This window comes from Phacochoerus africanus, chromosome 8 (assembly GCF_016906955.1).
Source record: "Phacochoerus africanus isolate WHEZ1 chromosome 8, ROS_Pafr_v1, whole genome shotgun sequence".
NCBI classification, from domain to species: Eukaryota; Metazoa; Chordata; class Mammalia; order Artiodactyla; family Suidae; genus Phacochoerus; species Phacochoerus africanus.
The window spans coordinates 49047295-49063059 of NC_062551.1; the positions used below are offsets into that span (position 1 = coordinate 49047295).

General features: G+C 53.6%; 1 protein-coding gene across 1 annotated transcript; it reads right to left on the bottom strand.

The window, feature by feature from the left end:
- Nucleotides 1-590: 590 nt before the first annotated feature.
- Nucleotides 591-12877, bottom strand: LOC125133900 (cytochrome P450 2F3). The gene is given in 10 exon segments (XM_047792573.1): nt 591-1054; nt 2793-2934; nt 3528-3676; nt 3679-3714; nt 4507-4648; nt 5255-5431; nt 5740-5900; nt 9492-9645; nt 12426-12596; nt 12697-12877. Coding segments are annotated over 10 exon segments (1488 nt in total). The 5' UTR covers nt 12871-12877; the 3' UTR covers nt 591-872.
- Between the last annotated feature and the right edge of the window lie 2888 nt (nt 12878-15765).

Consider the following 15765-nt stretch of genomic DNA (forward strand, 5'->3'; position numbering starts at 1 on the left):
AAGAGCAGTGTTGGAGCCAGATGATCTGTGTTCCAAATCCAGCTCTGCCCATTTCTGGCTGTGTGATCTTGGACAAGTCACTTCACCTCTTGGAGCCTCAGTTTGCTCCTCTGTGAAAAGTGTATAATAATATGGCTTTGTCTCGTAGGGAGACTTAAATGAGGCATTTAGAACAGTGTGTGAATAGGAAGGACTGTGTAAGACTTAGTAACGGCGATTTCTCAGCCGAGGTGCCTGTATATCTCTGGGTCTCTCACTTTTCGTCTGCTTACATCTCCGTCTCTGTACAGTGCCCTGCATCTCTTGGAGACCTGTTCTAGATCTCTCTGGGCTGCTGACTTTTTCCTTGGCCTTGGCTTCTCCGCCTCTGTCTTCACACAGGCCCTCACAGCCTTTACCTCCCAGTCTGTCTCCAGGAAACAATTTCTCCCCATTTTCAGCCTCCCTAAGGATGAAGGTGGAACTTGTCACCAGCAGGTGTCTCCCCAGTCTGCAGCCAGACCATCTTTCTCCCCATCCTACGGGACTGTCCCCCTCCCTTTAATTCAGCCAAGGCAGGCTTGAATCTTATAAAGATAGATGATCATTTATTAGGAAATGCTATAAGAAGCTCCCCCAAAGGTGCGCAATAGAACAAGTTGGATGAAGCCAGGGATGCGCTTCCCCTTGCCCATAGCTTTGCCTGCTTCTGGGGAAGCCGACCTGGTAAAGACAGTAGGAGTGGGGGATGTGCATGCGGCATGCAGGCATGAGCTGAAGGGAAGCGAGTGTGACAACGAGAGAGCTGGGGCACAGTGGAACAAGAAGACGGACGGAGCATCCTCTCTGGGAGGGTCTCATTGCTCAGAGGCGGGTCTGGAAGGGATACGGCGTCAGCGTGCGCGCAGGTACAGCTGGAACGGCCGCGGCACGTTGCCGAGACCGGTGCTGATTGGGGTCAGATCGATGTCCTCGGGCGCCCCCAGCGGCTGCAGCGAGAAGCTCTGCAGGATGGCGGTTAGGTAGAGAAAGAGCTCCATGCGCGCCAGCGACTCGCCCAGGCACAACCGGCGTCCTTCGGCAGGACAGAGAGATGCAATGAGACAAGGTGGGGTGAGGGGCCCCTTCAACTTTCAGAAAACAACATGAGAAAAATGGCTAGGGCCTCAAAGACACTAAAGGTTTGGGAAAGACAGTTTAAGTAAATCGTGGATCTGTGCAGGATGGCATAGGTTCGCATCCCCGCTCTGCCAGTACTAGTTTCGTGATCTTGGGCAAGCCACAGTTTCTGGGTAGGTATTTGAAAAGGGGGTGATATGAGTGCCTCACTGTAATTGTGTTGTTGTGAATGGCAAATGCAGTTAAAGCAGTGAGAATACAACACTTCTGTCAGTTTTAGTATACGCCACCACTGCTTTAATCACTATACTGCTATTAATTGAATCTAATCCTCACAATGACTCCAAGAGGTGGGCCTTTTTATGAACCCCATTTTATTTTATTTTATTTTTTGTCTTTTTGCTATTTCTTGGGCCGCTCCCGCAGCATATGGAGGTTCCCAGGCTAGGGGTCAAATCGGAGCTGTGGCCACTGGCCTACACCAGAGCCACAGCAACGCAGGATCCGAGCCGCGTCTGCAACCTACACCACAGCTCACGGCAACGCTGGATCGTCAACCCACTGAGCAAGCACAGGGATCGAACCCGCAACCTCATGGTTCCTAGTCGGATTCGTTAACCACCGCGCCACGACGGGAACTCCATGAACCCCATTTTAAAGATGTAAAAATAAGAGTTCCCACCGTGGGGCAATGGGATCGGTGGTGTCTCAGAGTGCTGGGATGCAGGTTTGATCCTTGACCCAGCACAGTGGGTTAAGAATCTGGCGTTGCTGCAGCTGTGGCTCAAGTTGCAACTGAGATTCGGATCTGACCCCTGGTCCGGGAACTCCACATGCCACAGGGTGGCCAAAAGAGGAAAAAAAAAAAAAAAGATGTAAAAATAGAGGAGTTCCCTGGTGGCTCAGAGTATTAAGGATCTGATATTGTCACTGCAATGGCTAGGGTTTGATCCCTGGCTGGGGAACTTCGGCATGCTTCGGATGCGGCAAAAAAAAAAAAAAAAAAATCAAGGCACAGAGATGTGAAGGAACATAGCCAAGGCCACACAGTTAGAAGATGAGAAAGCCAGGGTCTAGCAGCAAACCCAGTTCTTAGCTACCACTTTTATAGTTCTTCTCAGAGGCACCTGGTACCTAGTAGGCAAAATGGTAAGTTACCTGTTATTATCCACCCTGGCTGCCCCATGGCACATGGAGTTCCTGGGTCAGGGATCAAATCTTAGCCGTATTATGGCTTAAGCCAAACCTATGGCAATGCCCAATCCGTAACCCACTATGCGGTGCTGGGGAATTGAACCTGCATCCCAGCACTCCCAAGACACCCCCAACCCATTACGCCACAGCGGGAGTTCCCCACCCACCTTTTTTTCTAATATATAGTTGAACAGGAAAGATTTTCAGCGGGGTAAAGACCAAAGCCAGGAAAAACTAGAACCACTTCAACAGCACCACCCAGTGGAGAGACTGACTGTGACCAGGTTAAATTATTACCCTGTCTCCCTGCTTTCCTCCACAAGGATTTCTTCAGTTGTTATCTGCCTATAGGAGCAGAGCTGGGACAGAAGGTACGTCTTTGCATATTCAAAGCTGAGGATGGGGTGGTTTGAAGGACTGAGAGGGTTTGGGGAGTGGAATTAGGACTGGGGAATGTAGGCGGAACACTGGAACTGACTCCGTGTCCCCACCACACTCACCGGCTGAGAAGGGCATGAAGGCAGGGCTCTTCTTGAAGGACTGATTGGCATCCAGAAAATGCTCAGGGTTGAATTCCTGCGGCGTCAGAAATTGGCTGGGGTCGTTGTGGACTGTATTAAGGAGGGTGATGACATCCGTGCCCTGTGTGGGTGGGAAGGCAGAATCGATGGTGTAGAAGGGCCGAGAGGTACCCGAGCTAGGCTTTCTACTCAGGGCTGGGAGTCCTTGGGACTTGATTAGGGACAGTGGCACATAGGACTCTATGGGGCTCCAGGAAATGTGTGAAGGTGTCTAGGGTTCCCAGTGATGGGTGCTAGAAGCTGTTTTGTTGGGATCTGAGGCAGAGATGTGGGAAACCCCCTTTGCAGGAACAGATTTGGGGTTTTGGGGGGAGGGAATGAAGTTTTTGAGAACAACGTTTAGGTGCAAGAGCCCCCAGGATGAAGTTTCAGACCTTAAGGATTACAGAGAGGGGTCCTAGGAATGGGATCTGTCTGGGGCTCAGGACAGAGCCTAGTCCACTGTGGTGTGGGTGGGGTCTTGGGAAGGGGCCGAGGTTCTGGATTTAAGGACCTCAGGTGTCTGTTGCAAGGGCTTGGAATGCCATTTGCCAAGGTCTGGGATGATGATTGCCAGGGCCTGGAATCCCCACCACAGCCGCGGAAGCCCACTGCAAGAGCCTGGGATGCCTCTTCCCAAGGTCCCAGGCGTCGTTTGCCACGTGTCCAGCGCACCTTGGGTAGCAGGAAGCCTCGAAAGACCGTGTCCCGAATGAGGCGGTGTGGCAGGTTCATGGGGATGATGTCTGCGAAGCGCTGCGCCTCGTGGATCACCGCATCCGTATAAGGCATGGCCGTCCGGTCTTCCAGCACCGGCAGCCGCCGCGTCCCACCACATTGTCGATCTCCTTCTGTACGCGGGCTGGAGGTGGAGGGAACAGCGTTGTCGAGGGTATCAGCAGGCTAGGCAGTGCCCAGAAGAGGTGTGCGCCCAGGGAAGGGGTCCAGTCAGCGCTTTCTGGTTGAGCTGCGGGGTGGGAAGGGCACTGCAGGGATGCGTGTGAAGGCTAGCAGGAGCTTCGGAAGGAGGGGCTGGGTTCAGAGATGTAGGTGAGGGCGAAAGTTTAGTCTGTGCCAGGGCTCCTAGTGGCGGAGTTGTGCGGGCGGGGCTTCGGGGCTGCCTGGAGTCCAGGGGTTCCTGATGCGATTGCAGGCGGGGCTTCGAGGACTAGGCGGGCGGATGCACTGGGCGGGAGGGCTGAGAAGTCCGGGGTGAGACAGGCGGCAAGGACCTTGTCGGTGTCTTCAGTGTCCGGAGGCCAGGGTTCAAGGAAAGTTCCAGAAGCGGGCTTTGGGGAGGCAGAGCTGCAGACAATGCTGTGCAAGCAGGTCAGGCTGTGTTGGAGGGGATGGGTTCCTGGGCTCAGGCTCCGGGCGGGCTGTGCAAGCTGCATGGTCAGGGTCAGAGGTAGGCGGCAAAGCAAGACCATGAGGGCGGGGTCTGGGTTCTGGCAGGTTGTGTGGACCGCGAAAACCACGTGGGTGGGGTCGGCCTCCTGTGGGTTTGCTGGTCTGGCTGTGTGATCCAGGCGTTAGCTGCAGACTCTTACTACAGACAAACCGGGCGGGAGTTCACGGTTTGTGGGCGGGGCTTGGATAAGGGCTGGGGGGCGGTTGTGCCTCGCCGCGCGCAGTGTGCTCCCGACGTTCTCACCTTGCACTTTTGGGTACTTCATGAGCAGGAGGAAGATGTGGCGCAGCGTGGTCCCCACGGTCTCGGTACCACCAAAGAGCAGATTATGTGTGGTCATCAGCAGAGTATCCATGTGGAAGTGGCTCAGAGGGTCCTGCTTCTCCTACCGGGGTTAGTAGGGGTGGGGATGTGAGCCGGCGCGGGGAGGCCCTGCGGCCTCGGAGCCTGTGCGACCCACTCCCCACAGACCTGCGCGACTGCTACATACTGCCAGTTCACTCCCTCCTCTGTTTAACTTCCTTACCTTGGGGCTCAGCCGTAGGGCCCACAATGAACAGATTCTTAAGGATTTTTTTGCCATTTTCTTGGGACATATGTAGGTTCCCAGGCTAGGGGTCGAATCGGAGCTGTAGCCCTGGCCTACACCAGAGCCACAGCCACATGGGATCCCAGCCGCGTCTTCAACATACACCGCAGCTCACGGCAACGCCGGATCCTTAACCTACTGAGCAAGGCCAGGGATCGAACCCGCAACCTCATGGTCGGATTCGTTAACCACTGAGCCACGATGGGAACTCCGGGATTTCTTAATTAACTGTTAATTGGCAGAGGCCGTGAGTGGCTCCGGACTCCAGCCCAGCAGAGGCAGGTGTTCCAGCTTCACTTCCCAGATGTGGGGCCATCAGGCCCAAACCCACTCAACTTGGGATCTTGGTTTGAGGCAGGATACCAGGTTAGACCAGAGATATGACTTCCAGGCAGGACTTACTTCTGCTATCTTGGTAAGGAAGCAATCAATGAAGTCCCGGGGAGACTTTGGGTCGTGGGAGGCTTGGTGGTCACGGACGCTGAGAGCGATAAGGTTTTTCATGCAGCCAAAGTTCCGGAAAAGACGTCGATGTGGACCGGGCACCCAGTCCAGGAGGTTCGGAAAGATATTGTACATCTGAGGATGGAGCAGAGTTGGAGGGATTTGGAGAGCAGGCAGGGTGTGTGCGCGCGCGCGCGCGTGTGTGTGTGTGTGTGTGTGTGTGTGTGTGTGTGAGGGGGGGTGTTCCCCAGAGGCTGAAGGTGGGGCGGGGGCTACGTGTAGGTGGAGCCCCAGTGGAGTGGGCGGGGCCGTGTACACGCGGGCCTGTCCGAAGGAAGGGGCGAGGCCTGGCAAGGCCAATTGCAGTTTCTTTTCCTGCCCACTGTTTTCCCTCTATATCCCGGACCCCCAACCCTGGCCGCAGTGGAACTAGGCCTCCTGACCTCTCCCCAGAAGCTGCTCATAATTTGGAAGTTGTCATTTATGAGCTGGACAATGTTGAGCAGGCGCTCATCCTCGTAGTCAAAGCGGCTGCCGAAGAGCACAGAGCAGATAATGTTGGACACGGAGCGGCTCAGCAAAATCGTGGGGTCGAAGGGCTTGCCTGAGGGTGGAGGCGAATGGGTCAGGGTGTGCGGCTTGGGAGACACAGTGTGCAACAGCGCTGGAGCGCAAGACATCCAACCCAAGCATGACAGCGTGACTGGCAGCACAGAACACAGGCTCCTGGCCACCTAACATGTGGCATAAAAACACCCGAAAAGTTTTGGGCAATTCCAGAGGCAGCACGGAACATACGCCATCCTGTAGCACACCACCAATACCAAAAAAAATAGTACAGGTTATTCTTGGCTATAACACAGGACGTATGAAATACAACATATACACAGCATGCAACACAATATTACACCCTGCCTGACAACACTGCATCCTCACTCAGCAGTGACACACAGCAATGCAACACCTAACGCCCAATGATAAGAGGACAGATCACAGAAAACAATAGCAAAACAACACATTCCCACATTAGCAATTAGCCAATCGCACCGTCCGGAAAAGTGGGTCTGGAGCTAGACATAGTTTGGATCTTGGCTTGGTCTTTTTTTTTTTCTTTTTTCTTTTGTCTTTTTAGTGCCGCACTTGAGGCATATGGAGGTTCCCAGGCTAGGGGTCGAATTGGAGATGTAGCTGCTGCCTACACCACAGCCAAAGCAATGCAGGATCTGAGCCTTGTCTGTGACCCACACCACAGCTCATGGCCACACCGGAGCCTTAACCCACTGAGTGAGGCCAGGGATCAAACCCGCATCTCCATGGATACTAGTCAGGTTCGTTAACCACTGAGCCACGACGGGAACTCTTTGGCTTGGCCTCTTCCCTTCTCTGAGCCTCAGTTTTCTCATCTGTAAAATGGGCTTGATGATAGTCTTTTCCTCCTGGAGTTGTTATAGGAGGTAATGAGTGTGTAGCTTAGAAGTGCTTAGCTAAGGGCCTGACCCATCGTGAGGCAGACCAGGGTGGTGTGGTAGACTGAATAATGGCTTCCAAAGATGTCCATGTCCCAGAGTTCCCATCATGGCTCAGTGGTTAACAAATCCAACTAGGAACCATGAGGTTGCAGGTTTGATCCCTGGCCTCGCTCGGTGGATTAAGGCTCCGGTGTGGCCGTGAGCTGTGGTGTGGGTCACAGACAAGGCTCAGATCCTGCATTGCCATGAGCTGTGGTGTAAGTAGCAGATGTGGCCAGGATCTGGTATTGCTGTGGCTGTGGCATAGGCTGGCAGCTACAGCTCCGATTCGACCCCTAGCCTGGGAACCTCCATATGCCACGGGAGCGGCCCTGGAAGGCAAGAAGACAAAAACAAACAAACAAACAAAAAAACAAAACAAAGATGTCCATGTCCCAATTTCCAGAACCTGTACATATATGATTAAGTTAAGGATTTTAGGACAGGGAGATTATTCTGGAATATCTGAGTGGGCATAATGTAATCACAAGGGTCCTTATAAGAGGGAGACAGAAGGGTCTGAATAGAGAAGGTGATGTGATGAGGGAGAGAGAGAGAGGGAGAGAGATTGGAGGATGCTATATTGCTGGCTTTGAAGATGAAGGAAGGGGCCACAAGCCAGGGAGAGCGTGCCACCTCTAGAGGCCAACAGCAAGGAGGTGGCTTCTCTCCGGAGTGTCCAGAAGTAACCAGCCCTCCTGACCCAGTTTAAACTTTGAACCTCCAGAATTGGAGGAGAATAAATTTATTTTATGTATTTATTTTGCCATGTGGCAACACCAGATCCTTAAACTGCTGAGCGAGCAAGGAAGTCCAGATTTATGTTAAGTCACTAAATTGGTGGCAATTTGTTGCAGCGGCAATAGGAAAGAATACAGGCAGTTATTCTTTCACTTGCATTTTAGTCCCTGAGACATCACCTGCCACTCCCTCCCCTCATGCCCCAAGGCAGCAAGATTTGGAAATCAGGGTTGGGTTTTTTTTGTTGTTTTTTTTTTCTTTACCTTAAATAAACCTGTTCACCTATTTACCTTCTCTGCCTCAATTTCTTCTGTTAAATAGGTCTTATAATAGTATCTACTTCTTAGGTTTGGGTGATTTCTCAAGGAGGTAATAGATACAAAGTTCTTGGAACAGTGCAGGCACATGGTACGTGGTAGGCACCATCTAAGCATGGTATGGGTTATTCTTTTTTCTTTTTTTCTTCTTTTTGGCTGCCCCTGGCATATGGAGTTCCTTGGTCAGGGATCAATCTGAGCTGCATTTGCCACCTAGGCCACAGCTAGGTGGATCCTTAACCCACCATGCAGGGCTGGGATTGAACCTACATCCAGTGCTTCCAAGAGACCACTGATTCTTTTGCACCATGGCAGGAACTCCAGTATTGGTTATTGCTAACTTTTTCTCATGGTTGACAGCTTTGATCCCCCGCCTTCTTTATTTTTAGGGCCCAACTTGCTGCATATGAAAGTTCCCAGGCTAGGGGTTGAACGGGAGCTGCAGCTACGAGCCTGCACCACAGCCAGGGCAACAGGGGATGGGGTTGGGAGTGGGGTGGCTGAGCTGCATGTGCCAAGGATCCTTAACCTACTGAGCAAGGCCAGGGATTGAACCGCATGTTCATGGATACTAGCTGGCTTCTTACCCTGCTGAGTCACAAGGGGACCTCCCTGACCTGTGTTTATATCACAACGCTGCCAGCTTTCTGGGCCACAGCTTTGTCACCTGTAATAACTTTCTAGGTTTGCTGGGAGCCTGAAACTTGTTAACACACATGAAGAATTTAGCATAGTGCCTGGTATCCAAAACATGGGTTTAAATCTTGGCTCCTCTGCTTACTAGTTTTATTACTTCAAGCTGCTTATTTACCCACTCTGGGCTTCGTTTTCTCATCTGCAAAATGGATTGTTCCTAGGCTTAAGACGGTTATGCATGAAACTGTGCTTAGCAGAGCCCCCTGCGCATGGTGAGGTCTCAAGACCATCATGTCACCCACCCCAGTTACACAAGCAGGGCTCAAAACACCACGCAGAGACAGCACAACAGAGGGAGCCTAACTTATGCCGCACCTGAAGGCATATGGAAGTTCCCAGGCTAGGGGTGGAGAATCGGAGCTGCAGCTCCCAGCCTACACCAGAGCCACAGCAATGCGCGATCTGGGCCGCATCTGTGACCCACAGCACAGCTCACAGAAATACCAGATCCTTAACCCACTGAGTGAGGCCAGGGATCCAACCTTGGACCTCATGGATACTAGTCCTGACTGTTACAGATGAGCCACTACCGGAAGCCCGCCTCCAGGAAATTTTTTTTTTTTTGTCTTTTTTCTAGGGCTTCACTGGCGGCATATGGAGGGTCCCAGGCTAGGGAGTCAAATCGGAGCTGTAGCCGCCAGCCTGCGCCACAGCCATAGCAACACTGGGTCCTGGCCACATCTGCTACTTACACCACAGCTCACGGCAACGCCGGATCCTTAACCCACTGAGCGAGGCCAGGGATCAAACCCACAACCTCATGGTTCCTAGTTGGATTCGTTAACCACTGTGCCACGATGGGAACTCCATTTTTTTTTTTTTTTTTGCCTCTGGGAACTTTGACTTCACACCCACGCTATGGCATCCGGCAGCCCTGACCACTGAGTAAGATGAAGGAGAAAGAGGGTGTGGACTGCATCTGGGGACCCCCACCTTCAGTGTTCCGAAGCTCCGCCAGCAGGAATCTGCCCTCCTCCAGGATCCGATCCTCCATGGTCCTCTTCCCCATCCCAAAGTTGCGCAGGATTTGGAGAGAGAACTTCCTCAGGGCCTTCCACCGGTCCCCATTGGAGAAGGCAATCAATGCCTGGGAAAGAGAGGGAGACCCGGCTTGAGCCAGGACGCGTCGCAAGACCACTGCCGTCTGAGACCCTTTTCCTGATGTTTGAGAAGAGAGACTGCCAGTTTGGCATCTGCCCCCAGCCCTTCCAGACCCTCCAGGCGGGGTCAGGAGCCTCCTCGGAGCTTCCGCAGGCCTGCGCTTCCCCCTGCTTTTGTTTCCACCATCATAGGCCCGATCACTCTGGGCTGTCACTGTCTGGTGATGGGCTCGGCCCTTCACTGAACTGTGAAGGCAGGGTAGGGTTCTGTCCCGGTCACCACCGTGTCTCTAGCATCATCCGGGGCGGGGCTTACCACACCGGACATGCTGATGACAGCTTATTGATGCATGAGTGCAAGGAGAAGGGAAAGAAACCAGAAAAAGGACCCCTGAGACACTGGGACCTCATCCAGGAATGAGACAGACCTCATTCTCTTCTCTTGTTGGACTCAAGGTCCTTCTGGGCACAGGCTGGTCCTTCTTCCAGAACACTCTACCCACCCTACTGCCTTTTGCTCCTGAGTGGTCATCTTTATCTTTTAGGTCTCAGCTTGGAGGTCCCTTCCTCCAGGCGGCCTTTGCTGGTCCTTCCTCGTTGGCTGGCCCAGGGGCTTCCTCTGGGCTCCTGCGGCTCCCTGGGCTTCTCCTATCCTGGTCCTGACTGCACAGAGCGGTCCCAGGCTGGTGATGAGCCTGTGTCCCCCACCAGGCTGGGAGCTACCGTAAGATACAGTCTCAGATGTGGTTATCTCTGATTCCTCTAGAACGAGCAGAGAACCAAATGCTACAGAGGAAGTAGGTATAGTATACGTATTGTCTGCATCGTCTCATCGACTTCTTGTGACAACCTCACGACAGTAGACTGAGGGTCAGAGAGCCGAGGCCACTCGCCTCCTTAAGTAGTAGAACCCAGCTGTTTCCCTCTGTGCTGGGTAGTTAGATGATAGCTATTTTCAGTAACAGATGATGTGCACATCTGATGTTTTCTGTGGAGAAGTAGCAAGGTGAGTTCCTCTCCCTCCTTGCATCTGGTATACCTGGACAGGTGAGGTCATCAGATCAAGCCCAGGGGACACGAAGGCAGAAAGTATACAGTATACTTGATATGCAATAGGTTTTTTTTTTTTTTTAAACCAGAGCTCTGTGACTCCACATCTTGGGGCAGCTGAGACCCATCTAGTGGAGGGCAAGTGGGAGACTGAGAGATTCTTTAGGGGGAGAAGACTAGTCCAGGATTCAGTTCTCTAGGGCCCCCTTTTCACTCAAAGCAACTTTCCCCTTCCTTCCTACCTGCCTCCCTCCCTCTCTCTCTCTCCTTTTTTTTTTTTTTGGTCTTTTTGCCTTTTCTAGGGCCACTCCCGTGGCATATGGAGGTTCCCAGCCAGGCTAGGGGTGGAATCAGAGCTGTAGCTGCTGGCTACACCACAGCCACAGCAATGTGGGGTCCGAGCCACGTCCTCAACCTACACCACAGCTCATGGCAACGCCGGATCCTTAACCCACTGAGCAAGGGCAGGGACCGAACCCGCAACCTCATGGTTCCCAGTCGGATTCGTTAACCACTGAGCCATGACAGGAACTCCTCTCCCTTCCTTTTTTTTTTTTTTTTTTTTTCATTTATTGAGCCTTGCCACATGGCTTCCCTCAAGTAAGAGATTTATGTTAAAAAAAAAAACCCATAAGACCAGGTGATTTCCAAAAGGATATTGAGATGGGAGAGGTTTGGAGTTAATAATGTGAATTTCTGGGTGGATGGGGATGAAGCTGGATGTGGGTTGGGATCAGGGTGGAAATGGGGCATGAGGGCGGATTATGGGATTGATGCTAAACTGGGTTTGCGGTTAATGACAGGGATAGAGCTGGGTAGAATGAGCTGGGTAAATTGGGGTTGAGATAGAGCCTGGGGTTGGGTAGACATGTGGTGGGATTGATTTGGGGGATGGTAGTGGGATTAAGGTTGAAAGTGGGCACTGGGGAATCCAACTAGGAACCATGAGGTTTCGGGTTCAATCCCTGGCCTTGCTCAGTGGGTTAAGGATCCAGCGTGGCCATGAGCTATGGTGTAGGTTGTAGTGGCTGTGGCATAGGGCTGCAGCGACAGTTCCGATTGGACCCCTAGCCTGGGAACCTCCATATGCTCAGGATCCCTAAGACAAAAAGCCAAAAGAAAAAAAAAAAGTGGACACTGGGGTCAGACAGCTTCCGTGGGTGATTGGGATGGGTAATGGGACTGGGCTGCAGAGAAAAAGGTAGGAGAGTTCAGTTTGATCAAAGGCTTAGGATGGGGTTGATACGAGATGGGGGAATGGGAGCAGGTCATTACAGCCATGGAGGTTGGAGGGAGATGCAGTCAGGGTTGCAGACAGCGACGGCACTGAGATTGCGATGGACGACGTGGAGGTGAGGCTGACGGGGGATGGCTAGAGGTGGACCGGGTAGGCTGGGGCCAAATAATTTAGCCATTTGGTGGAGGTGGAAATGTGATGAGGTGGTTTAGGATGGAGGGAGCGATTGGGAGGAGAGTGGTGTTGGAGTTTCGTGGAGACGGGGATTGGTGTGGACGTGCAATTCAGGATGGTGGTGGGCGTTGGGGGTGGGGTGGAGGTGGGACGGGCTTCACCCTAGACCAGCACTCACTGGCTCCATCCGATCTGGTGTCATTGGTGAGATCGGAGACCCTGAGGGTCACCCAAGGTCGGAGGACTCTCTTCCGCCCACATCCCCTCCCTCGGTGTGGGATGGTTGGGGGAGGAGGAGATGGGAGCAGGCTTACCATCGCCCTTCGTGAAGTTGAAAAAGACAGGGTAGTCGCCGCGGCCACTAAACTCCTCCCCTTGGTCCACAAGGGCCTCCTTCACAGCTTGGTACCCGCTGAGGACCACCACCCGCCTGGGCCCCAGGTACACGGTGTACACAGGGCCGAACTCCTTGCTCAGCTGAGGGGAGAAAGGCCAAGGTCCCGGGGTTGGGAGGGGGCCTGAGGCCATGGGATCCCTCCCCCTCGTGCCCCCCGCCCCTGCGCCTTGGCCTTTGCACCTTGGTGAGGGAGGTCAGCAGGTCCTTGGAGGAGCGAAGCTGCAGCAGGTTTCCCAGGAGGGGCAGGGGTCTGGGGCCTGGGGGCAGCCGGCTCTTGCTGCTGGTCAGGTTGTTCAGGAGGAGGCAGAGGAGAGCCAGGATCAGGAGCAAGAGAGCTGTGCTCACACTGTCCATGGCGGAGTCAGCTGGAGGCCTCTGGGGAGGGGGTGGGGGGGGCCAAGTGAGAAGGCGGCGCTGGGGAGGGCATGACATCCCTTCACGCCTCATCTCCTCCTGGAACTTGCCTGCCCCAGACCCTGGAAATGGGGGCAGAGGGAGAGGAGGAAGGAAGTAGAGAGAGGCAGAGACAGGGACAGGTTGGGGGGGTGGAGTGAGAGAGGAGACAGGAGGGGAGGGAGGGAGGGAGAGTTGGCGTGGAGGTGGTGGCCGTCCCGGCGCAGAGAGACAGACGCCATAGAGACAGATACTAAGAGAGAAAGGGAGAGCATGTGGAGGTAAAAGGAGCCAGAAAACCAGACAGAGACAGCCAAAGATCTCTGGGTCCCTGTCATCTTCCATCTCTCTGTCTGTGTGTGTCTAGCTGTCTAGGTATCCAGCTATCTCACTGTCTCCCTACCTAGCTATCTTGTCTGTCTCTCTGTCCATCCATCCATCTATCTATCTATCCAGCTATCTACCTACCTAGCTATCTAATCTCTCTCTCTGTTTTTCTCCCTGTCTAGCCATCTAGCTATCCAGCTATGCAGCTGTTTATCTGTCTGTCTGTCTATCTACCTGTCTATCATATGTACCATCTTTCATGAGACTGCCTCTCACCCAGATACAGGGATAAAGAGAGATAGAGGAGTTCCCTTGTGGCACAGCCGGTTAAGGATCCAGCATTGTCACCGCCGTAGCCCGGGTTGATCCTTGGCCCACACCCTGCAGGCGGCCAAAACGAAAAAAAAGACACATCCACAACCACGCGCACACACGCTCACGCACACACGCACAGGGACAGAGACAGACAAATCAAGACATAGAAATACAGAGCCAGACAAAATCACAGAAAAGGAGATTGACAGAGAGGCTAGAGAAGGAAGGAAACAGAACTAGAGAGACACAGCTAGAGAGAAAGGGAGAGACAGAGATGTATACTTCCTGGGAGACAAAGAGATGGACAGTGAAAGAGAGACAGGAGAAGGGTGAGCGAGAGACAGAGAGGGGAAGAGGCAGAGCCAAACACAGAGCTGTTGGAAAGGAGAGTGACAGAGACAGAAAAGAGAGGTACACAGAGACAGACACACGTGGAGGGAGAGACAGACACTTAGACAGAGACACGCAGAGACAGAGACCAAGACAGACCAAGACAGAGGGAGGGCAGGAGCACAAAGAGACGTAGGCATTCTCAGCTGTAATGAACCATGAACTAGCATCCACGAGGATGCAGCTTCTATCCCTGGCCTCGCTCAGGGGGTTAAGGATCCGGCTGTGAGCTGTGGGGTAGGTCACAGACATGGCTTGGATCTGGCATTGCTATGGCTGTGGTGTGGGCTGGCAGCTGCAGCTCCAATTCCACCCCTAGCCTGGGAACCTCCACATGCTGCAAGTGTGGCCCTAAAAAAAAGAGAGACAAGAAAAGTGTTCTGAGCCTGGAAGTCATAGGAGACAGAGAGACAGAGAGATGCCCCCCTGCTGGGTAAAGCACCAGGACAGAGTGCCCAGTGACCAGCTCCGAGACACCTGGACAAGTGCATGACCAGAGTCCCAGGGATCCCCCGAGAGAGACAGACCCAGAGACCCTGAGAAAGAGGAGGTGACAGGGGAGACCCCAGCCAGGCTCAGCGACAAGGAGATGGAGCCCGAGACCCCCTCTCCTGGGAGCTGCCTCCTTCTCTGTGACCTGCACTTGGCTCTTTACCCGCTGGGCTTCAGAGGCAGCAGAGGTGTGCCCTGGAGGGACTGGGTGGACTGGCAGAGCCTCTTTCCAGATGGGAGCTGGGGAACTCTGAGTGTGCCTAGTGGGCAGGGGTTGCTTTTAAATCCTCTCTGTCCACGCCTCCTTGCTCCCTTCTCCTTAGTTCTCCCAGGGATTTTTAGTTCCTCCCATCGTGTCCTGCCTCGCATCGCGCAGGGCCGGAGTTCTGAGCCAGATGGATCGATGCCACGGGTATCTGCTGCCTCGGAGCCCTCCTTCCTGCTCCACTAGGCTGACCTCAGCTCTTCTCACTGGGGCCAGTGGTGGCCCTTTGCCCCACGTCGGGGTGAGGTCTTCTCCACGTTTTTGCCATGTGGGACCTTTGGGTCTGGTTTGAGGTCTGCTTTGGGGTTTCGGGACTCTGGCAAAGTGAAGGGGCAGGGATGGGGGAGGATCTCCGTCCTGGGGGGGGGTCGGTTTTCTCCTTCTCTGGGGGCCCCTTTTTCAAGTCTTCTTACCATCTTCTGTCTCCCGAGGCTTGTCTCTGAAATTCTGTACAAAGGGTCTCTCTTTCCTTCTGCCTCTGACTCTTTTTGTCTTTTTTTTTTTGGTCTCCGTCTCACTCAGTCTCTCTCCCTCTGGGTCTCTGTCTCTCACCCTCCGTTTTGCCTCTCATTCTCTGTGCTCTTTCCCTCTGCTTCTCTCTCCCTGTCAGTCTTTCTCAGTCATCCTTCCTTCCTGTCCGCCTGGCCGGGTGTCCCTCTCTCTCTCCGTCTCTTTCTTTCTGTCTCTTATGGCTTCACGAGTTGTGTTGCCATGGGCAGGACTGAAGCCAGGCTCAGGGTGAAGATTTGGGAGACGCTGGGGCAGGTGGAAGCTTGGGGAGAAAGGACCTCAGGTGTGAGTGACACCCTGGCGACGGCCCATGTACGGTCCCCACCTCTGACTCCGCCACTCTCCTGAGACCTCTGCCGGCTCCGCCGTCTGCTCTTGGCTCCTGTCTCCAGCCATGAGCCCTTGTTACTCAATTCTTCGCCAGATCACAAGGGCCGGTGGCAAAAACCTGGAGCTGGGCTAGGACTCCAGGTCTTGGGGCAGGAGGGGAGGGAGGGGAGGGAGCCCTGGAGGTCAAGGGTCTGGAGACAGGGTGGAGGTGTGGTTCCCATGGGGTC